Source organism: Heterodontus francisci, chromosome 27 (genome assembly GCF_036365525.1).
Source record: "Heterodontus francisci isolate sHetFra1 chromosome 27, sHetFra1.hap1, whole genome shotgun sequence".
NCBI lineage: Eukaryota > Metazoa > Chordata > Chondrichthyes > Heterodontiformes > Heterodontidae > Heterodontus > Heterodontus francisci.
In genome coordinates, this window is record NC_090397.1 from 32,162,190 (window position 1) to 32,186,884 (window position 24,695).

Sequence of the window (24,695 nt, forward strand, 5' to 3'; positions counted from 1 at the left end):
ACTGGCACTTGTACGTTCATCCTCTGAGGGAGATGGTCTCGGAAAGAACCTCTGTGCATTGTAACGTTCTGTTAAAAATGAAACTCAATGGTCATTCTCAATGGTTGTTCTGCCCAGTAGGGAAGAACTAGGTGGAAAAAAAATACTAACTTTACCTCCATTTAGAAAAGATCTGTTCATCTCACTCTGTCCCCACAAAGACTGACTAAGAGAAAACAAGAATATTTTAATAATAGCTGCTGCAAAAGCAGAATGTGGAATGTGTGCTGTATCACAGCATTTCTTCTTTCAACCAAATTATCGAAGTACTAAATAAGAGATACAAGTCACAAATATCTATTGAATAAAATTAAGGGCAATCCAAGTACTCCAGGTTGGAGCCAGGTGACTGAAACATTTGGAGCTTTCACCCCATTAGCAGCAAATAAAGATGAGTGAGATCATGACTACCCGATGTGATTTTGCATAGTACCCTTACAGCTGGCTAACAGTGAAGAGTTTCAGATTAGTGTGAGCTGGAGACAGACTCAGGAACAGATGGGAAAGAACAATGCGCTACTCTTTGCAGCATCCTTTGCTGGTGCTTGTCCACTGTGGAATGCATTTTGTTATCTAAACTATGTATTTCCCTGTAGATTTCATTGCAGTTAAATAAACATTTAATCATGTTTGAAGAAAATGTCTTCAGATGTTTTCCGACTGTTTTAATTGCATGTGGTTGCAGTCTGTACCAATATTGTGGATTTGAGACATGTTCACGTGTTTATGTGATTTTTTTGATTGATTAGTTGCACCTTTGTGATATTCAAACTTCTGTCATGTCCATTGAAAACACACTTATAACGCAACTAAACTGAAGATTTGCAAGTCAAAATGTGGAAAAATTGTAATTTCATAAACTTGGCTATCATTTCTTGATAAGGTTATCTGACCCTAAGCAGATCTGTCAATGGTACTCATTAAACATTGTTGAGAGATGTAACAATAGCCCAACTTATTTTCTCCCAAGTTGGAAGCATCTCAGCTCTGCTCAGTTACTCAATCCATTGAGAACTTGATACATGAGGAGGAGTGGGAGTACTTGTGTCCTACTACCCACTGCACAGCACACTGATATTCCAGTATTGCTGCACTTCTGCTTCCTCCATAGGACTGTCTAGTAGACAGAGATGTCAACACAGGCAGATGGAAAAAGTCAAAATCTCTTTATTTTACAATTCTGTTTCTCTGTACGGTGTTTCCAGTGTTTTGCATGTTAATAAATATCATACATCTGTTTTTTCTTTATAAGTTCAGTTTCCATCATAAAATTTAAAAACATCTTGTTTTAAAATGTGCCATGAATAAAACTGCATTAAAGTTTAAAGAAACATTCTGAAATAAAGTAGAAGAATTTACTACAGCAGATGAGTCACAATATACAAATGGGAATTGTTCTGACAGTTTCTGTCCAAAATAATTGAAACCAAATCTACAGTGTTAATAATGCCAAATATTCATAAGTATCCAAATAAAAACAAGAAAGACTGGTTGGCAAATACCCTTCCTGGTCAACTCTGGTGAACTCTCCCTTACTTCCCCCTCCTGTCTCCCCTGTAGACCAACATAGGTGCTTGTACTGAAAGTAATTTTTTAAAAGCCTCAACACAAAAGCTCAAGTGCATTGTTAAGCTAAAAATGGGTTTTGTTTCATTTCTAAGTTTTCCAATAATTTTGTCTTAGAAGTTACACATTCAAATTCTATTTCTCTGATAAATTGTTACAGCTTTCTCTTAATAGAAAAAATGTTGACTTTACAATATAAACACACCAAATTCAAGTAAAATTGTGCAATCTTCTAGTCTTTATAAAAGTCAGAAGATTTACCTATTCAGCAAACCTCTTGTAATCAAATTAACAAAATCAAAGCAATTTAAGCATGTACAAATGAGTTCTTCAGAAGTTTTGACTTACAAAATATATAAAAGTATCTATACATCTTAGAATTTTGTTGTACAAAAGGCATTCATTTTAAGACCACACCCTCCTACCCTCGAGGCAAATGATGAGATGGAAGGACACTTGCAGCCTGAATTTAATGTGACTAACACTTCAACTAACATGTAGGACTTATCCTGTTCAAACTGATTTACTGGCACTCCCAATATGTAGGCCAAATTTTTGTCACTGAGGCATTGTATAAAGTATAGTGCTATTTTTTTTAAAAAGTACATCAGGCCGGCTGCAATTCCACACAGAAGACTGAACATGGGGCAGTAGAAGCACTTCAGGTTTTACCTTGGGATTTGTCCATTTCCTCTGTATTTCCAATTAGTCCACAATCAGTTGAGCTGCGCAGTGGTTACACATCTGTTCTATATTTTGGCACAAGTCAAATATGCGACCTTGAAAGCCACACGTACCTGTCCTTCCAATTCGATACTTGTATAGTTTTCTACATTCCATGGGCCATATTGCCCATTTGCAGTCACTGGCTGGAAGAAAATCCTATTCAGGTAGACAACACCAACACACCACATTGCAGTGGTGGGGTCTGAGGTACATAGGAACTGGGATCACCAATGGCGCGAATTCTCATGGGTCCAATCATTCTTCTGATCTCCTGATGGGTCAGATTGAGGTTTCATTACTTCCTCTGGACATGAGAAAAGGAAGGGGAGACATGCAGAATCATGGTTATGTGGTACTAACAGGTGAGTTCAAGGAAAAAGGTTATACTGAAATTAGCATGCAGTTTCAAATTACAATGCTGAAACACCAGAGAAGGTTTAAAAAAGTCTGTGCAATCTCATTTTAAAAGCGTGAGAAACAGGGAAGTTAGTTTACAAAGACAAGTAATACAGTGTTAGGTAATGCTGTAAAACACCAGATTAGAAATTTCATATTCTACTTTTAGAAAGACAGTATTTTGATATAATTTCTCAAGTTCACATGTCTCACATTTACTAAAAATAACACCTGAAATTGTTTTCATCAAATTAAGCCTTCTAATTTACTATAAAAACCAAAACTATTCTCATGTATCTTACTAGCATGTTTTGATCATTATTTGCAGATAAAATAAGTGAAGTTATTGTTAACATTCTATTTAATGATCTTAAATTATATTAAATTGAAAAATCATTAAAAATAGTGAAATGTTTTAGCTTGTAAAAATTGTTGGGTTAAGTGTTACTGTAGCATGCAACTTGCATTACACATTTCAGTTTTAAGCCCACTTTGTTTGAATTCAGAGCACAATATATAGAATGGTGATAACAGATTAGCACAACAAAGTCTACATTTTCAGAGTTAACATGGCACCATGGTTACATAGCCTCACCACAATATATCAATATACTTTTAAATAATGTTAAACTATTCCAGTAGGATATTGCTTCAGTGACAGTGAAGCAGCACCAGGAGCACAAACTAACCACAATTGGATGTGGATCAGGGTAGTCTCTCCCCTCCACATTAAAAATGCCCAGTGAATATATACTAGTGTGATTGAACAGTCATTATTTAGATTCTACTGAAGTTATAATCTTCATGAGTAACTTTTACTAAATCTCTTTTCCATTTACTTAAAAATTTACAAAATTATGTAAGTTGCTTCAAAATACATCATTGTATTATTGCAAGGGTAAAACTTGCATGCAAAAACCTGAATCACCGAACAATACTAGTTTGCCTTCAAACTCCATTCCCAAATGGTAAATGTGATGGGGAATTACAGTGATAATAGCCTGATCCCAGAACATGTTTACGCCTTCTGACAGTCATGGAATAAATAATTGGGATTCTTTCATTTGTGTGAAAGAGTTCAAATGCTTTCATGCCAGTGGCACTCCTTAATAATTAGCATTCTCAACAACAACTTACATTTATACAGCGCCTCTAAACTAATAAAACGCCCCAAGGTGCTTCACATCAGCATTTTAAACAAAATATGAAACCGAGCCACATAAGGAGAAATTGAGCCAGATGACCAAAAGCTTGGTCAAAGAGGTAGGTTTTAGTGAGTGTCTTTAAAAAGGAAAGTGAGATAGGGAGCGAAGCAGTGTCGGGAGGGTATTCCACAGCTTAGGCCTTAGGCAACTGATGGCACGGCCACCAATAGTGGAGTGATTAAAATTGGGGATGCTCAAGAGGCCAGAGTTAGATGAGTGCTGATATCTCGGAAGGTTGTGGGGCTGTAGGAGATTACAGAGATCGGGAAGGGCAAGGCCACGAAGGGATGAGGAGATCAAGATGTAGAGGAGCTTGGCTAATGTGCTTTCTGGTGCTCATCAACAACAGTCCTTTCTCAATAAACTAAGTAAAACATCTCTATCAGTGTAATGGAAAAGATTAATACAACCGTCACTACACTTTAAACTTAATTAATTATACAAATCACTAAGATAGTTGAGTGGGATAAGACAATATGTAACTGAAAGCATTATTAATAGCAAAATGCACTACAGTATATTAAAAACAATCTGCTCAGTTTCCCAATGAGTTAGGTTGTAAGGACAGTGTGCAACAAGCAGACCAAAGAACCTGTAGCTTGATTCCTAGTCTGTATTGTGTTGGCCATCTCCATTGTGACTGTGTTTGGTATGCTAAAATTGATCTCTGTGCCTCTGAGGCAAATTAGCCAGGGTTCCTGTTCCTGATCATTATACTCAGCTCTTGCTTGAAAATGCACGTAAACATCAGTCAAAGCAGGATTGGCATAGTTATGATGTTGTTAATGGTAAAATAGTTAGTCTCTATACACTGGCTGGGCTAATGCATGAACAATAAACACGTGAGCAAAGTACAGGAGAGGGAGGGCTGTTGAGACTCGTGCACCACACTCTAGCAGGGTTGAATGCTTTGAACAGACAAGGAGAGATGATAATTTACACAAATAAAATAAGTTCAAACAAAAATAATTACATTCCCTCCAGTACCTCAGGGGCAAATCTACTAAGTAGTGAGGTACAGAACAGGAAGGCTTTGGTTCAATCTGGGCTGAGTTGACATATGTGGGGTTGTTTCAATTGACCTTGATGTCATTGGTCTACGAAAGAGGAGAGGGTGAAAAAAAGATCAGCCAGGATTCACACTCCTAACTGCACAGTGACTTTTGCTGCAAAGTGCGAATGTGGACCTTGGTTGAAGACAAGATCCAGCTCTATGTTATTTCACCACTGCCCCCTTCAAAATTCAACACACACCATGTTGAAAAGTCTGCCAACATTCACTGGCAAGATTCATACATGCAAGGACTAGCCAGATAACTGATATATCACGAATCGGTACTTTAGTGTGAGTCACCATCGTCAGCAGGGGAGGTTTAAAAAGATAGAGAAAATTGGAAGGGGAAAAGAAATCAGGTCAGAAGCAAAAACATGAACAATGATTAAATAGTAACACATTGCAGTTAAAATCAAAGATAGGTTCAAAGATTTTTTTTTAGAAGAAAGCAATCTAAGGGACAGTCTGCTGTTCTATGACACACTGTACCTCACAGTATAACATACAGTATCTAGCAGTTAGCACGTAAAAGCCAAGTAACCAATCTAAATAGGCTAGCTACTACTTGAGTAAAGCTAGCGGGCATTTTCTGGACCTTACATTCAGTTCTAGGAATGCAGTGTCTGTGAGGTTTTATGGCGTGTCTAGTCATACACCTCTTCTAGGCATCTATAATCTTGGCAGTTATCTCATGGTACTTTAGAAGTTACACAAAAAAAATTCCTTCAGTTGCTTGGTTTAATGCGTTTTTTTCCAGTTCTGTTGCTAGGACACCAGCATTATGGAAAAACCATAGACAGTAAGATTAATTACTATGGTAAACTTTTCCGGAATATTAACAGGCTACTATTGTATGGGTGTCACCATTTTGCACGAAGATCATGTTCACTGTGTAGACAATTGCAATATTTGGTACAAAAAGTTATTTAGAGTGAAGCAGCAGTATTTTTAAATGTTATTAGCAAAATTAATATTTGAATATCAATCTGCCAGGAAAAAAACATGCCTAGAAATTACTGTGTGCGATATTAGTATACAAATGATCAAAATATTCCTATGATATTACTTTGATCAAGTTATAACAGAAGTGTTAAGCTGTTTATTTAAGCAGGCTAAACAGTAAAGTAATATGGTATGAGCATATTTTGAGGTGCAGGTTAACTCATTGTTGGGACAATTTTATTCTGTACGTAATTGTACTACATCTGACCTGACAGTGCTCAATGTATATTGGGTACTGAAATAGAAAAACGTTCCATTGTTGAACACGAACATCTGTTGCGTTGATCAGCACTAAATTCACCAATATTTTTTTTAAAATAGATAAGGACAAAAACCAAAGCAGTGAGAAAAAGTTATGGGATAATTAGGCATGAGGAGGAAAGTGAATACTGAAGGTTTAAGGAGAAGAGGCAATCTTGTGAGACAGTCCTTTTATGTTTAAAAGCTGCAGCTCATGGTAAACTAGTGGTTCTTTTGGAATTGACTGGAGCCAGAAGTAAACTGCTCAATTTACCTAGTTTGAGCAGCAGTTGAGACTCACTTTTATTTCTGAGTTTGACAAACTGCTGCAGTCTCTATTTTTGCTCCACCACAAAGGAAAATGCTAACACTTGGAAACTTGGGAGGCGGTGCCGGGGAATCCAGTAAAGCTCAGCCCTCCCAAAACGGAAGATGGTGGGATGACTTGGTACAATTTCCAAAATGTTTCTTTTGCTTAAGTGGGTAGTTGGAGCCCATTTATGATAGAGGCCTGTGAACTTCTGTGGCCAGGGAACATGTGGAGCATCTGGAGACCCGTAGAAGGCAGAAGGACACCTAAACAAGTTATAAAGAGGAGCTAAAAAGATTGGGTGCGTTCCCACCCACCTACAACCTGACCCCATTTCTTACACTGCCAGTGATACAATAACCACTTCTGCTGATTGGGAGAGAAAGCAAAGCAGCTGGATATGGGTGAACAACTCCAAACTTGATGGTGGGGTGGGGGCAGGGGGAGAGTTTGGGAAAAGGTGGTACATTTGAAAACTAAATTAAGACATACCACTCTATCAACTATGCCATCTATGCAAATTTAGAATAGTATGATATTTCACTTAAAACTTCATCTAAGGGCATAAAAATACACAGAGGTTTTGCCAGTCTCCTGTTGCATATCTGATGGAGCAGCCTAGTCAAAGTGACTCCCACCAGTGGGGTCCAGACCAAGGAAGCAGCCTGAATCCTGAAGATAAATTTGTACTTTTAAAAAAAATCCTGATCTTCAATGATGTATTTTATCTGAGAACAGCTACAAAATAAAAGTCTTAATCATGGAATGAGAAAGAAATTTCTGGGTTTATATTTGCCTTAAAATCAATTTGAGCAGGGCAGTAGATTCAGGAATGGCGCTGTTAACATATTCGCCCAAGTGTAGAACATATAAATCATAATCATAAACAGTACAGCCAATAACAGGAGCAAAGAATTCTATTATCCTGATTAACAGTGGAACCAATCTTGACAGAATATGATTGCTCACATAGACATGCCTTCATAATAACATAACTAAGCATGTAATGTAAGAAGGCCAGTTACCTTACCAATCCAAATCATTCCACAAAGCACTAGCTGACCCTACTGCAGACTCCACTCCACTTATTTAATTTCCTGTATAATTGCTCCGTGACCCACAAAGGTGATCAAATAAATCTGTAGAATATCTATCCATCTCCACATTTCCATTATTCAACCTGACTTGTTGGCTTTTCACAATGAAAATGGTTCCAGCAGCATGGGAATCTTGTGTTTCATGGTGTATTGGGTTATATTTGGTTATAAATATTCCTATGGCTTACAATTGCCTTTTAAGCCAAATATTTATTCATTTCTTTCAACTAAGTCTTAATATTTTATTACAATTTGTAAATTTGAAATATTTTGTGCACATTACTTTCAAAGGAAATTTACAGAGGGCTGTAAGATTTAGATTCTAATCTTACTGAATTTATTTTCATTTGATTAAAGATAGTTGGAGGAGTGTTACCCAAGCATTTAAATAGTTGACAGGTATAGATAATGTAAACAGACTCTTCTTCACTCATCAAGAAAGCTTTAAGGAATGTGAAAGTTCATATAACCCTTAAGAAAAAAGTAAATCATAGCAAAACTGGGGTCAATGAATGAACAATGACACAGGGATCAAATTAGTGACAACTGGAATACTTACAAAACAGTTGAGGATAATTATAATGAATACTGGAACCGGAGGAACTGTGATGATTGGCAAAAGTAAAATAGTAAGTGCATATTGTTTGAAATAATGGGCTTGATGACCATAATGATTGTGACACTTTTTAAAAATTAATGAACACTTCAACAAAAGACATGCCATAAGGCATTTGTGCAAATGTTAAAAATGGTGGGATCCACTATCCCGACCACAGGCTGTATTGTTTACTTTAGCTCAGGACAAATATTCCATTTTGCCCAGGATACTCACTCTGAATCGGAGGTGTCTCCATGGACCGTGCTTGTGCCCGTTCTAATACTCATGGGTATAGGTGTCATCCCATTTAGTTGGTCTCGTAATTGTTGCCTGCTTGGCTGCTTTATCAATATGCCCGTGCCTGTGGCTGTACGGGTGCCATCGCCGGACCCTATGGAGGAGGTCCGTGAGGAAAGAGCTGTTGCTTTACAATTAGAGAGTTCATTGTGTATTTGATTTATCCGATTCTTTTCTTTTAAAGGTGGTGGATAAGTGACTTTATTTTTAAGGATACCTGTGACAGAAAAGAATTGCAAAATTTAGTAATAATTTGCCAACTATTTCTTAAAACAATATTTGAACATATCAAAGAATTCATGTCAATTATGTTCAAATATCAACTCAAATATCAAATATCCAGACTACGGAAGCCAATGATGTCAAATCAATGTTCTAAAGATGACCAGTGGATTGGGGAATGTGAAAGTAGCAGACTAATCTTCACTCCATCCAGCTGATCTAGCCGAGACTTGTGGTAACCATTCTCATTTGGGATTTAAGTGATGCCATTAAGAGCCTTGTATTATGATAAATGGGCCAGTTCAGAAAAGCTTATTTTACATAAACTTTATCAGTAGCAAAGAACAGTCCAATCAACAACTTTAAGACTGGAGGAGGGGATATTTTCCTCTCTGAGCAAAGTGAAAAGTTCTTTCAGTAAACTGTCATTACAAAACAACAATGGATTCATTTTTAAAAAAATAAGTTTTACATAGACAGAAAAACATGCATCAAGAGGTTTCTCTACTATTTTGCATGGTTAGGGTCTCTTGTCATTCCATGCAGCTACTACTCATTCACCCACTGAAATATAATCATATAGAAACACATACTACTTTCATTCATAACAATTCTCTGCATAAAATCTGAGTAATATCGTATACAACTGAAATAAATGAGATTTTTTTGTAAACGCTTTAAATCTGCTCCTGTACTGTACAATTACAACAGACTAAACAATCTGATATTAACAATAATTAACTGGTACTTGCTCCAGTATAAAGTGGTCATAATGAACATTTATTAATGACCAGTGCTGAGTTGAATAGCAGGTTTTTAAACAGGTTAGCACCTACTTAAAAACAGCATCCATGAAGGTACATGGGGGACTTTAACGCCAGGGTTGGGGCCGACCATGACTCATGGCCCTCCTGCCTTGGGCACTATGGCATTGGAAGGATGAATGAGAATGGACAGAGACTGCTTGAGTTGTGTACCTAACACAACCTCTGCATCACCAACTCGTTCTTTCACACTAAACCCGGTCACCAGGTTTCATGGAGACACCCAAGATCACGTCGTTGGCACCAGCTGGACCTCATCATCACAAGGCGAGCTTCTATAAACAGTGTCCAAATCACACGCAGCTTCCACAGTGCAGACTGCGACACTGACCACTCCCTGGTGTGCAGCAAAGTTAGACTCAAACCAAAGAAGCTACATCACTCCAAGCAGAACGGCTGCGCATCAACACTAACAGAATTTCTTATCCACAGCTGGTACATAAGTTTCTAAATTCACTTGAAAAAGCCCTTCAAAACACTCCTGCAGGGGATGCAGAGATGAAATGGGCCACATCACAGACGCCATCTATGACTCAGCAATGACCACCTTTGACAAACATGAGAAGCAGAATACAGACTGGTTTCAATCTCACTTTGAACAGCTGGAACCTTTCATAGCCGCTAAGCACACTGCACTGTTCAACTACAAGAAAGCCTCCAGCGAGTTAACATCCGTAGCACTTAAAGCAGCCAGAAGCGCTGCACAAAGAACAGCCAGGTGCTGTGCAAATGACTACTGGCAACAACTATGCAGTCCTGTTCAGTTGGCCTCTGATACCGGAAACATCTGAGGAATGTATGATGGCATTAAGAGAGCTTTTGGGCCAGCCATCAAGAAGATCGCCCCCCACCCCTCAAGTCTAAATCACGGGAAAAGATCACTGACCAACGCAAGCAAATGGACTGCTGGGCGGAGCACTATCTAGTACTGTACTCCAGGGAAAATGTTGTCACTGATACCACGCTCAATGCAGCCCAGTGTCTGCCAGTCATGGATGAGCTGGACATACAGCCAACAAAATCAGAACTCAGTGATGCCATTGACTCTCTAGCCAGCGGAAAAGCCCCTGGAAAGGATGACATTACCCCTGAAATAATCAAGAGTGCCAAGCCTACTATACTCTCAGCACTCCATGAACTGCTTTGCCTGTGCTGGGACGAGGGAGCAGTAGCACGATGCCAATATCATCACCCTCTATAAGAACAAGGGCGATGGCGGTGACTGCAACAACTACCGTGGAATCTCCCTGCTCAGCACAGTGGGGAAAGTCTTCACTCGAGTCGTTTTAAACAGACTCCAGAAGCTGGCTGAGCGTGTCTACCTTGAGGCACAGTGCAGCTTTCGAGCAGAGAGATCCACCATTGACATGCCGTTCTCCCTTCGTCAGCTACAGGAGAAATGTTACGAACAACAGATGCCCCTCTACGTTGCTTTCATAGATCTCATCAAAGTCTTTGACCTCGTCAGCAGACGTGGTCTCTTCAGACTACTAGAAAAGATTGGATGTCCACCAAAGCTACTAAGTATCATCACCTCATTCCATGACAATATGAAAGGCACAATTCAGCATAGCGGTGCCTCATCAGACCCCTTTCCTATACGGAGTGGCGTGAAACAGGTTCGCGCACCCACACTGTTTGGGATCTTCTTCTCACTGCTGCTCTCACATGCGTTCAAGTCTTCAGAAGAAGGAAATTTCCTCCACACAAGATCAGATGGCAGATTGTTCAACCTTACCATTCTAAGAGCGAAGACCAAAGTACGGAAAGTCCTCATCAGGGAACTCCTCTTTGCTGACGATGCTGCATTAACATCTCACACTGAAGAGTGTCTGCAGAGACTCATGGACAGGATTGCGGTTGCCTGCAACGAATTTGGCCCAACCATCAGCCTCAAGAAAACGAACATCATGGGACAGGATGTCAGAAATGCTCCAACCATCAATATCGGCGACCATGCTCTGGAAGTGGTTCAAGAGTTCACCTACCTAGGCTCAACTATCCCCAGTATCCTGTCTCTCGATGCAGAAAGCAACAAACGCATGGGAAAGGCTTCCACTGCTATGTCCAGAATAGCCAAGAGAGTGTGGGAAAATGGTGCACTGACACGGAACACAAAAGTCTGAGACTTTCAAGCCTGTGTCCTCAGTACCTTGCTCTATGGCAGCGAGGCCTGGACAACGTACGTCAGCCAAGAGTGACATCTCAACTCATTCCATCTTCGCTGCCTCTGAAGAATCCTTGGCATCAGGTGGCAGGACCGTATCTCCAATGCAGAAGTCCACGAGGCAGCCAACATCCCCAGCTTATACACCCTACTGAGCCAGCGGCGCTTGAGATGGCTTGGCCATGTGAGCCGCATGGAAGATGGCAGGATCCCTAGGGACACATTGTACAGCGAGTTCGCCACTGGTATCAGTCCCACTGGCCGTCCATGTCTCCGCTTTAAAGACGTCTGCAACATGACATGAAGTCCTGTGACATTGACCACAAGTCGTGGGAGTCAGTTGCCAGTGATCGCCAGAGCTGGCGGACAGCCATAAATGCGGGGCTAAAGAGTGGCGAGTCGAAGAGACTTAGCAGTTGGCAGGAAAGACAAAAGTGCAAGGAGAGAGCCAACTGTGTAACAGCTCCAACAACCAATTTTATCTGCAGCGCCTGTGGAAGAGTCTGTCACTCTAGAATTGGCCTTTATAGTCACTCCAGGCGCTGCTCCACAAACCACTGACCACCTCTAGGCGTTTACCCATTGTCTCTCGAGACAAGGAGGCCAAAGAAGAAAGACATGAAGGTATTACAGTTGTATAGGTGAACTTTACCTATCAGAAGTTCTACCTACAAATATCCCTATCCCTTTGGATCTTTGCAGGCACGTTATCAACATGCTCTTCTGGGAAGAGAGAGGAGCGATTTATTACAACAAAATTTCTAGATTGTCCTGATTCCTTGCATTATGAGTTTATCATCTTGTTACGTTGACAGAGGAGGTCCAGTAGAAGGCAGTTGCTGCCTCACAATGAAAGTCACAGAGGAACACCGGCTGCTGAATCACCTGAATTACTATTGTGCACCACCTCCTAGCAACCACTGGTCTCTGTGACTGGAAACCTGTATATCATACCAGCCACGTTCACTCTTAATTGGTGTGGAGTGTTGGAAAAATTTCTAATATTTCAAAGATTATGAATTTCACATCGGACCCTTACAACCAGCAGAGAGAAAAGAATTCTGTCCCATTGATCTGCACTGGAAAGGACAGTCTTCTGCCAAACAAAATTTGAAAACTCATCTCCAGTGTAAATATTAAACTAGTATCAATTGGATCAGGTATTCCTTTGTCTAATGTTCTAGTTGAGAATTATTAAATTCATTGGAGTGACTGCAGATCCAAGATTTTAAATATGTGCTCTTTGATCTAACATTAGATATATGTCATTAGCCTTCTCTGCCTTCCATTTAACTTTAGGCAACTGAATGAGATGCAATACAAATATGTTACATTTTGCAGCAGATTGCTTTCAAAACAAAAAGATACTAATCTTTAAAACTTATAAAAAATAAAAGTTTTATGAACAGCTGTATATTTTGTTTCAAACTTTAAGTTTATTTATTCTGTATACAAAAAGAAAAAAAATCCCACTTACACACCTTGTAGAAGAGTAAAGTTACATTTTTCATTTTGAGAGGAATACTTGCCTTTTCTTTGCTCTGGTTGTGGATTGGAGTTTGGTTGAGATGCAGATGTGCTTTCCTTTTCCTGCAGCTCATCCTCACCTCCTCTAGGAATGTCACCACAATGATTTGTTTTATTTTCTCTGTGCAGCTCAACGTTTACTTTTGTTTCCACCTTCAGTTTCTCAGATGCTCCATGTTCCTCACTGTCACTGGCTGTTGTACACTCCGCAGGCCAGTAATGTTTCACATGATTGGGCATGGACTCAGCTGTTGGGGTAATAGAGGTTAAAGCTCAATTAGAAATAAGCAACACTCACAAAAGTACCAGGAATATCAATCCTATGCTTAAAGGACATTTAATATGAATGTTGAGGACTTAAATATTTTACTGTGGCATTCTAGTGTAAGGTGCCCATTACACAGGAAACTGTGGGCACTCCACAGTGCAATGCACTGTATATCAAGGGAGCCCTTGTCTTCCTGCCCCCAATATCCCCTTACTTTACTCAGATTTTCAGCCTCCATTTTTGTCTTGTTACGCCTCTATGAAGCACCTTGGGCTTTTTAATGTTAAATGTTCCTTATACATGAAAGTTGCTGTTGTCATTGTGTGTGTGATCAAGTTTTCCAAAGGTGCATGCCAAGAATCTGGATTATTTTTGAAATCACCTATTAGAGTAGGACTCTCTGGACCATGGATCGCTCTCAGACTATTGTCCCACCTGCCAAGAGTGAGGTATATTAGCACTACATCTCCCCCCACCAAGAGCTTTGGAATCCACAAACGCAGGAGTTTGTTAAAAAAGCAAGTCACATGACTAACCTGCTTGTCCAGGTCTGGTTTTGAATTGCTCACAGGACAGACTGCAGATTGGGTCAGACTGCAGATTGCAACTGAACTTGGAACAAGAGCCTCTCTCCTGTCTGGTTCTCTCTCCCACTAACTTCCAGATCCACCGAAGTCACTTAAACCTCAATAGAGAAAAGACTCCTACATCGAAACAGGTTTTAAAGTGTGCACTGGGCCCCGATGAAATGGCAAGACATACTGGCAACCAAAGACTCTACATCGAACTCAAAGGACCATAAATAGAAACCCAGCTATTGCCTCAAACTTTTCCCCTTTATTTTTGTTACTTTTTCTGTCTCTATCTGCGTGTGTTTATCGCATATGCGTGCTACCGTGGTCGCATCGCATATTTGTAGTCGTTAACCGATCAGATTTTAAGATTAATAAACTTCCACCTTACCTTGTTTAAATCTAAGAAAACCTGTCTGATTGATTTCTTTGCCTTAGAATTGGAAAGCAGTGAACAAGGATTCACTGAGGGGGGAGCTAAAAACAGTGTTTTTAAAATTAAACCCTGTTAATGGTTAAATCAGGCAAAGGCTGAGAGGGAAACCCTAGACCCCTTTCTCACCTGGTCCTAACACTATCATTAATGTTCAATTTGCAGTATGCTGATATGAGACTTCCTATCTCCCCTGGAAGGAAAGCTTTGTCCACAAATTGCCCCCAATCCAGCCCATCTAAGAATCAATTAGACTGACTCAGTGTAAGCAAATAAGGCAAATGCCAGGCTGAAAAACCTTTACCTCTACTTGGAGGCAGAATCTCAGTTAGTGGAACTACCATGCACCAAGACAAGCTCATTATGTGACTGATAGAAATCAAGTACCACTTCTTTCTTACTGTTACTTGTTGTAATTTGTCTTACCCTTTGGCGTACTGTGTATGGGATTTTTTTCATTATTTTTAGGTGCTCCTTGCTTCCAGTTGGGGTCCGCTTGAAACTCATCTTCTTCACTATCTGACGAATGGCTAGAAGCATAGGAGCTGCTATGATCATCTTCCAGGGACAGCTCACTGTCTGAGTCAGAATCTGGCTCTGGAAAATAGAAACAAGTGGGAGAAAAAATCCATTAGCTAGAAAAAGAAAAGCATGTTATAACGACTAATTGACAATCTTCAATATTTATTGATCCAGTCCGTTTTTACTTATCATCCACAAATTCACAACATGAACACCAATACCATTAGAAGCTACAGTACAATTGTAGATCAGGACCTACAGTGGACCTGGACCCATGGATTACGTACTGCCAGTACAGGTCTGATACCATTGTATGAACCTCTGACAACAACTTGTACTGGAGTATAATTAGTTACAACCTTTGAACGGATTGTCATAGATTTCCTCAGACAGCAAAAGGAGTATTTACTTCATCCAATGTACTTCAAATTATTTGTATTTATTCTGTATCAGTAAACCTTATATTCAGAATATTACTATCATTGCTTAAACTGTTAAATAATTTTTAAAGTAGACATTTTGCATAAATGGACTATACAGATGTATTAACCTGAAGAGCCTTACCATCAGGTTTCTTTATTTTTTTGTGGAATATTGAAGAATCTGGTTCTGTATGGCCAACTTCTGCTTGACTTGATAATAAGCTCACTCTCTGAGCTTCATCCCTAAGAAAAGATGCAGAATTTTTTTCAGTATTAATACAACTTGGTCAAAGTGAGACAGCAAAACAACCAGAGGCATGATAAGGCTATAGTAGTTCACAGGTTGGAAGCCTCCTGTTTTAAGTAAATGGATGAGCAATCCTAATAAAGAAGAAAACATTTTCCCTTCACAAGAAAAATCGAATAACCTTAGACAGGAGGGTCAATTTTGGAGAATAGAGGAGAATTTCCATTTTTTAAAAGCAGTCCCAGGTCAAGACTCATGAGGATCAGAGGATATGTGACCCAAGATCATTTGGTCATCATGAGCCAAATGAAAGGGCTGCAGCCAGTTGTCTAAAGAGAATAAGTGACTGTTGGAACTGGCTGCACTGATGGGAAAACTGACATAAATCTAATATTTATTCAACAGTTGTTAAGTGGGTCACAGTGGCAATGCTGAAAAGCTATTTTTTGGGACAACTAACAATAACTTGGAAAAAAAGGATAACACTACAAAACAAAATTTAAAGGAGGAAAAACTTCTGAATTCAATGACTGGGTGGGTGATAGCACAAGAATGAAAGGGGAAAAAAAATACAACCACTAAATCTGTATGAGCAGTGTAGGATATTTCCTATGTTCTTGTGAAAATGTTCCTGTCAATTAGATGCAGGAATTCTTTATCTCTTCTCAGTGGCTGACTTCACATTCAATTCTTCAAAAATATAGGACACTAGTGATGTCTTTGCCAGCTCTGCTATTTAATCATTCAGCCCTTTCCAGTTTCTCCACTGCACGGCTTCCTCTTATGTAGGTGTCCTATGTAGTCATGTGAATTTTAGAGCTCTCTTTCTTTTACTCACAATGCTGTTATTCAGTGACTATCTGTCAGGGTTCCAAGTAGATTTACGTAGCCTCAGGTAGTACTTAACCAGAGATTAACACACCTCATCAACTAATGACTGGTGCCAAGTGATCACATTGTCATGGTTTTGAATGTCTCATTGCAAGGGTTTAGTTTTAATTAAAAGCATAGATAGTAGTAATAAACTGGGTAAATGCAAGCATGGGCAATTAGATATTGTAAAAGAAAGATTACTAGACACAAATAAGAATTAGACTAAGCAAATGAACAGAGTACCATGGTAATAGACCATGCAATTTGTTATGTTAGAAGTATACCAGGAAAAGATCAGAATCATGCACCCTCCACCTGATTACCTGAGTTTAGAAGCAATGCAGCTATTGTGGCTCTTGGCTGACCTGACAGTGCTCTCCATGGAGGCTGTAGACTCTCCAATGGCAGTGCGGTACATTCGTCCTTCATCCACGTATGTGTTGTTACAGTTGAGAGACCGCTGGAAGAGAGCACAGAGTTTCATTCTATCCATTAATTCCACCTGTTAAACTAGCCGGTAGCTTTCAGTCACCAAGCATATGGGTGAAGACAGGATGATCCAATTACAGCATGTGACATTTGATGCTTCCTGTGGCAAACTGAACTGTTGTTGAACGATTAGCAGTGATCTTCAATTACATAGCATGGATTGTGTACTATCGACAATCATAATCTAACATTCACCATATTCTGGAAGTGCTTCAATGGTTCTGGTATTGGTGTCTCAAACACCCCAGTTTTTTTTTAAGCAGGGATGGGGTGGCAGCAAGACCAAAATGACAAATAAACTTAGCACTGACCTCCGCCAGATGCCTGTTGCCATTTTTGAGCAGGCCTCAATTTAGATGGCCCTTGCCAGAAATAGGTGGGAGCTGCACTACTGAATACAAATTGGAGATTTAGGACCCTGATGTCATTCTGGTGCAGTTAAGTGTGGCAACTGCTGAACTAACTCATTACATAAAGCAAGAATAAGCCAAAAGCAGCATCACTTAAAGCAGTCACTGGAAGTAGCACTGAGACAAAAAAAAACATAATTTTTGGCACTTTTTGGGCAGCAGAATGAACATAATTGCTCTCCCTGTGCCTCACTGCTATCCTCGTTCCCCTTTAATAATGGTCTCTGTCACCCTCCCCAATGCATCCAGTCCCTCAGGCTAGCACTCTGTCGAATTTCCTGCCTCCCTAAAATAGCATACTGCCTATCAGTGTTTGGAATATTGAAGGAAATGAGGCTCAAATCATCATAATAATAAAAGCAAAATACTGCAGATGCTGGAAATCTGAAATAAAAACAAGAAATGCAGGAACCACTCAGCAGGTCTGGCAGCATCTGTGGAAAGAGAAGCAGAGTTAACGTTTCGGGTCAGCGACTCATGATGGTTTGGACACCTTGCTGGTGACACTAGTCGGGTATTGAGACCGTTCCTGTCACCACACAGCCAAAAAATGGCAAAGATGACAATCAATCCACTATCCCATATCTGATAACCTTGCAATAGTTCATAATATCACTAATCCAATAGAGGGGCACTAGGATCTGAAGGGCAATTTTACCAGTCCACTCTGCAGGTGTTACCTGAATTTCCAATATGCAGCGCGCGAGGGCAAGGCTCCCTGTTGGCAATGTGGTCTCATAATATTACATCTTACAGTTCAAAATATTACAATATATATTATTTTAAATTATGATCAATTTATTGTGGAGCTTTCAAACACAGAACTATCTACCGTTCATTTCTGTCTTTTGGTTGAGATGTTAAACCGAGGCCCTGTCTGATCTCTCAAGTGGATGTAAAAGATCCCAAAGCACTATTCTGAAGAGGAGCAGGGGCGTTATCCCCAATGTCCTGGTCAACACTTATCCCTCAATCAACAACACAAAATCAGACTATCTGGTCTTTATCACATTGCTGTTTGTGGGACATTGGTGTGTGCAAATTGGCTGCCATGTTTTCTACATTACAACAGGGACTACACTTCAAACGTACGTCATTGGCTGTAAAGTGCTTTGAGGCATCTTTAGGTCATGAAAGGTGCCATATAAATGCAAGTCTTTCTTTTCTTTTATATAAATTTATCTTTTTAGGTCATAAATATATTGAAATTAATCAGAATCTGTTATAATGCTACAAAGAGGACGACACCACTTCAGCTGTATGACTTAATTTAACACGCAAGCCCACTGTGTTAAACTCCAGAAAGCTTGTTATGGAAGGATAATGCTGGAGCCTACATTTACTCAGTTTCACATTTATTATGCAGAGTAAAAGGATTACAAACATGTAGCTCCTCATTCAAACCTCCCTTCCCCACCCCAACCCCAGTCTCAGTGACTGTCTGCTGAGAAGTGTTCAACTAAGACCCCAATTAACACCCTTCACCTGCATATAGTCAAATCATTTGATACACAGATTAACACACTGGATGCCTTCACTACTTAATCTTGATAATGGCTGTATGACTATACATTGAGAAGTAGCCTTGTAGTTGTGTTAGTACACAATGCTACAAGATTTTATAATTCTTCCCTCAATCCTCTCAGTAGTTTTGCAACCTCTCAACAAATGAATCTCCCTCATGCTTTTCTTTTGGTCTGTTAAATTTTCCTTCTGGTTTTACAAATAATGTTTTAGTTCGACAATTACCTGACTTTGCTTCTGTGAACCTGACTGATGTTAGAGGTGTGACTGGAGACTGAACTTGATCATAGAAAGATATAATTACGTTGCTAACATTTTGGTTATCACCAAGAGAGATAATGTTCTTTATTAACTAGGCACTTTGTTCATAGTGCCTGGCAATTCATTTACAAGAGATCTGATGAAGTGATTAATTCACTTTAAAACCTGCAATACTTGAATAAACTGGCATTACAATGAAAATAACATTTTGCAGGCAAAAGATTGGTCAGCAAATAAAGGCAGCAGTTACTAAAATGAAACAAAGCTTGATTAATAACATCGCATTCAGAACACTGTGTGCACCTTTGGGCACCCTACCTCTAATGGGACGTTGACACATGACTCTTTCTAAATGCGCTCCAATGAGAATTGTTTTAGGATTGAGTACTTTACACGATGGAAACTCTCTCAGAACTGAAACTGATTTTACGCAGAAAAAGATTAAGGGGGATATAATTCAGGTCTTGTTATTTAACTCTGACTGTGAGTACAGAACTAAAGAAAGCAAGTATAAAATCAGCAAGCCTGAAGAGAGACCACAGATCAGCAGAAAGCTACCCCTTCCCAGAGTAGTGAGTATTTGAAACAAGATCCGTTAACACTATGGTAATTAACTACACTAAAAATGAGCCAGATAAATATCTGTTTGAGAGTAAGACTGAAAGTTGTAAGGACCAGTACCTTCACAACCACTGAATATTTTATGGAGCACAGTAGTTCTTGTGTTGTTGGGCCCATGGAAATGTCATCTGTGGAATGCAGTTGGTCAGGGTTCAATAATGTGGGTTGGAATTACCGAGTGATTTTTGGGCGATTCATTGGGTTGGGCAGAGGCCTCAGGAAGAAATTTCATAGAGCTTGGTGTTCTTAGATGTTTTACTTGTTGTTATTCACCTCCCTCAGATGATGAAATAAGAGAGGCTGATGCAATGATAGGCCAAATTGCACACGATTGACAGAAAGATTGGACCTCATGGATTCAGCAGCCTTTTAGATGCTCTTAAATTCTCTCCCATAAGGAATTTTCTAATGTAGTTTCTCATGTTCTTAGAACCCACACGACACCCAGTAGGAGCATAATAATTTAGCAAGAAATATTGGATCCAACTTTCAACCATAGTCCCCAGTGTCAAATTTTATTAAGATACATTTACACAAAATGCCTAACTACAGACAGTTGTAGTAATGGGAAACTAATAGGAATAACAAAAACCTGGCTTACCTCAGTAAATGGAAGTGAGTAAAACCTAGAAGGATACAGAATTTTCCAGGGGGATAGAATATATCAGAAATGATGCTGAGACCAAGTGGGCCCACATCAGAGACGCCATCTATGAGTCAGCTTTGACCACCTACGGCAAAAGTGCGAAGAGAAATGCAGACTGGTTTCAATCTCATAATGAAGAGCTGGAACCTGTCATAGCCGCTAAGCGCATTGCACTGTTGAACTACAAGAAAGCCCCCAGCGAGTTAACATCCGTAGCACTTAAAGCAGCCAGAAGAACTGCACAAAGAACAGCCAGGCGCTGCGCAAACGACTACTGGCAACACCTATGCAGTCATATTCAGCTGGCCTCAGACACCGGAAACATCAGAGGAATGTATGATGGCATTAAGAGAGCTCTTGGGCCAACCAACAAGAAGATCGCCCCCCTCAAATCTAAATCAGGGGACATAATCACTGACCAACGCAAACAAATGGACCGCTGGGTTGAGCACTACCTAGAACTGTACTCCAGGGAGAATGTTGTCTCTGAGACTTCCCTCAATGCAGCCCAGCCTCTACCAGTCATGGATGAGCTGGACATACAGCCAACAAAATCGGAACTCAGTGATGCCATTGATTCTCTAGCCAGCGGAAAAGCTCCTGGGAAGGACAGCATTACCCCTGAAATAATCAAGAGTGCCAAGCCTGCTATACTCTCAGCACTACATGAACTGCTATGCCTGTGCTGGGACGAGGGAGCAGTACCTCAGGACATGCGCGATGCCAATATCATCACCCTCTATAAAAACAAAGGTGACCGTGGTGACTGCAACAACTACCGTGGAATCTCCCTGCTCAGCATAGTGGGGAAAGTCTTTGCTCGAGTCGCTCTAAACAGGCTCCAGAAGCTGGCCGAGCGCATCTACCCTGAGGCACAGTGTGGCTTTCGTGCAGAGAGATCGACCGTTGACATGCTGTTCTCCCTTCGTCAGATACAGGAGAAACGCCGTAAACAACAGATGCCCCTCTACATTCTTTCATTGATCTCACCAAAGCCTTTGACCTCGTCAGCAGACGTGGTCTCTTCAGACTACTAGAAAAGATCGGATGCCCACCAAAGCTACTAAGTATCATCACCTCATTCCATGACAATATGAAAGGCACAATTCAACATGGTGACCCCTTTTCTATCCTGAGTGGCGTGAAACAGGGCTGTGTTCTCGCACCCACACTTATTGGGATTTTCTTCTCCCTGCTGCTTTCACATGCGTTCAAGTCCTCTGAAGAAGGAATTTTCCTCCACACAAGATCAGGGGGCAGGCTGTTCAACCTTGCCCGTCTAAGGGCGAAGTCCAAAGTATGGAAAGTCCTCATCAGGGAACTCCTCTTTGCTGACGATGCTGCTTTAACATCTCACACTGAAGAGTGTCTGCAGAGTCTCATCGACAGGTTTGCAGCTGCCTGCAATGAATTTGGCCTAACCATCAGCCTCAAGAAAACGAACATCATGGGGCAGGACGTCAGAAATGCTCCATCCATCAATATTGGCGACCACGCTCTGGAAGTGGTTTAAGAGTTCACCTACCTAGGCTCAACTATCACCAGTAACCTGTCTCTAGATGCAGAAATCAACAAGCGCATGGGGAAGGCTTCCACTGCTATGTCCAGACTGGCCAAGAGAGTGTGGGAAAATGGCGCACTGACACGGAACACAAAAGTCCGAGTGTATCAGGCCTGTGTCCTCAGTACCTTGCTCTATGGCAGCGAGGCCTGGACAATGTATGTCAGCCAAGAGTGACGTCTCAATTCATTCCATCTTCGCTGCCTCCGGAGAATACTTGGCATCAGGTGGCAGGACCGTATCTCCAACACAGAAGTCCTCAAGGCGGCCAACATCCCAAGCTTATACACACTACTGAGTCAGCGGCGCTTGAGATGGCTTGGCCATGTGAGCCGCATGGAAGATGGCAGGATCCCCAAAGACACATTGTACAGCGAGCTCGCCACTGGTATCAGACCCACCGGCCATCCATGTCTCCGCTTTAAAGACGTCTGCAAACGCGACATGAAGTCCTGTGACATTGATCACAAGTCGTGGGAGTCAGTTGCCAGCGTTCGCCAGAGCTAGCGGGCAGCCATAGAGGCGGGGCTAAAGTGTGGCAAGTCGAAGAGACTTAGCAGTTGGCAGGAAAAAAGACAGAAGCGCAAGGGGAGAGCCAACTGTGTAACAGCCCCGACAAACAAATTTTTCTGCAGCACCTGTGGAAGAGCCTGTCACTCTAGAATTGACCTTTATAGCCACTCCAGGCGCTGCTCCACACACCAGTGACCACCTCCAGGCGCTTACCCATTGTCTCTCGAGATAAGGAGGCCAAAGAAGAAGATTAAGTGTAGCTCTAGGGGTTAATTTTATGAGTGCACACAGCTGACAGGAAAAACTGTTCACCTAGTTTGAATCCAAAATTCAGCCATACATTTTGAACTATTCGTCACCACCAGGTCTATTTTCACTGGAACAGAAAAAGCTTGAAGGACATTTATTGAAGGTCTTTAAAATGACTAAGATTTTGACAGGGTCAATAGGGAATGACTATTGCCTCTAATTAGGAAGTCAGCAATGAACAGTCATGAACTTAAAATGGTCACAAAGGGACTGAAGAAAGCAATTAGGAGAAATCTCTTTACACAGAGAGTTATTGGAGCTTGGGATGCTTTGCCACTAGTATTAGTTGAAGCACAGATCACTGCATCTACTGAGGAAAAAGTGGATAAACATTGAGAAAGGATGAAATGGGTTTCTTTGTAAAAACTTGCTGCATTTAAGTCTGGAGGCAAAAAATGTCATGCCAAAATCAAGTGAAGACAAAATCAACATCAAGCACAAAGCAGAGTCTGTGAGCCAGTGGTGGGGCTAGATTTGAGCTCAAAAAATGGCAGCCCGCCCATGCGGGACACTGCCAAAAAAACGCTGCAATCTCCCACCGGGGTAGCCCACCCCCCACATCATGTGGCGGGGGCGGGCTGTTCCTCACCGGCAATGGCGTCAGCTGCCTGTGTGCCGGTGCTATTTTTAAAGAACAGCCAGCCCTGACGGCACATTTAAATTTTTAAAGAAGTAACCCCGCAAAATTAAATAAATAAATTTCTAAGGCCCCTTTTCCACCCCCAATAACAATTACAGTAACTATTTGCCCTTCCCCCACAAAACATTTACCTTTTACATCTGACCTTCCCCCCACAAACTGCACAAAGTTTAAAGGTCAACTCTTCCCACCATCCCCTACACCCATTATGTTTATCTGACTCTGTCCCCGCACTGAAAATCTTACCTTCTCCCCACTACCCACCAGTGTGGTGCCACATTTCCCTGGACAGGCATTTAAAGGCACAGGAGTGCCAGCCGCCATGCCAAAGACCACAGCAGGCCCTTAAGATCGCAGGTAAGTCTATTTAAATGTATTCATTTTATTGATTTGAATATTTTAATTGAGGTCCCATTGCCTAGCAGCAGGGGGCCCGCCACAGAGCCTCGCTGTCGCCGGGAGGATCGGGCTGGACCCTCAAGGTGTTGACGTCCGTGGTGGGCCTCACCCGGATCCATCTTCAGGACACCCCCACCACCCCCGCCAAGGAAGCCGATGCCTTCGGGAGAACAAAATCCAGCCTGCGGAGTGATACAGCCCATGAGCCTTCATTTGGTGGCCAGTGAAATGGATGTGCTGCTGCTGCCTGAGGTGAGCGCAAGAAGAAGTTGTCCTGCTTGGCACTCAGGGGCACCCTCCTCTCAGGGCAGCAGTACATCATGCCTGGCAAAAGCCAGTAAACAAGCAGAACAAGACCTGGCAATAAATGTGGGAGAAGGTTGCATGCTTTAGGGAGTCTGGCGCACCCTACAGTGCCATGTATAAGGCCTGTGGTCCAACACTCTTTGCCACAAATGTTGCATGTCAAGCTGTAGCACATTCACTACCTGCTATGTTAGGCTTACCACAACCGTAATGCTCTTGCATTGAATCTCTTGCAGGTCCATATTTCAGTGGTGCACACGATAAAGCTGCAACTTACAACTGAAAGCCTGGCTTCAGACACACTTTCCAAGAGTTTTACTTATCAAGCTATTGTAACACAAACATGGTGACCTACTGACACTCAGGGAGGGTTTCAAGTTGAGCATGTGGCATCAGTGACCCCTTGTAC

General features: G+C 41.1%; 1 protein-coding gene across 4 annotated transcripts in view; it reads right to left on the reverse strand.

Annotated features, from left to right (window-relative positions):
- Positions 1-1,188: 1,188 nt before the first annotated feature.
- The window catches only part of celsr1a (cadherin EGF LAG seven-pass G-type receptor 1a), a 403,243-nt gene continuing 379,736 nt past the window's right edge, over positions 1,189-24,695 (reverse strand). For 2 of the 4 annotated variants that reach the window (XM_068059123.1, XM_068059120.1), the window contains 6 exons: positions 16,931-17,067; positions 15,630-15,730; positions 14,970-15,140; positions 13,273-13,518; positions 8,468-8,747; positions 1,189-2,635 (listed from right to left, as the gene is read on the reverse strand). In XM_068059123.1, the coding sequence (XP_067915224.1) occupies positions 2,611-2,635; positions 8,468-8,747; positions 13,273-13,518; positions 14,970-15,140; positions 15,630-15,730; positions 16,931-17,067 (960 nt within the window). In that variant the 3' untranslated portion in view covers positions 1,189-2,610. The remainder of the gene's footprint in view (positions 2,636-8,467; positions 8,748-13,272; positions 13,519-14,969; positions 15,141-15,629; positions 15,731-16,930; positions 17,068-24,695) is intronic. The other 2 variants (XM_068059121.1, XM_068059122.1) reach the window with 2 other exon arrangements.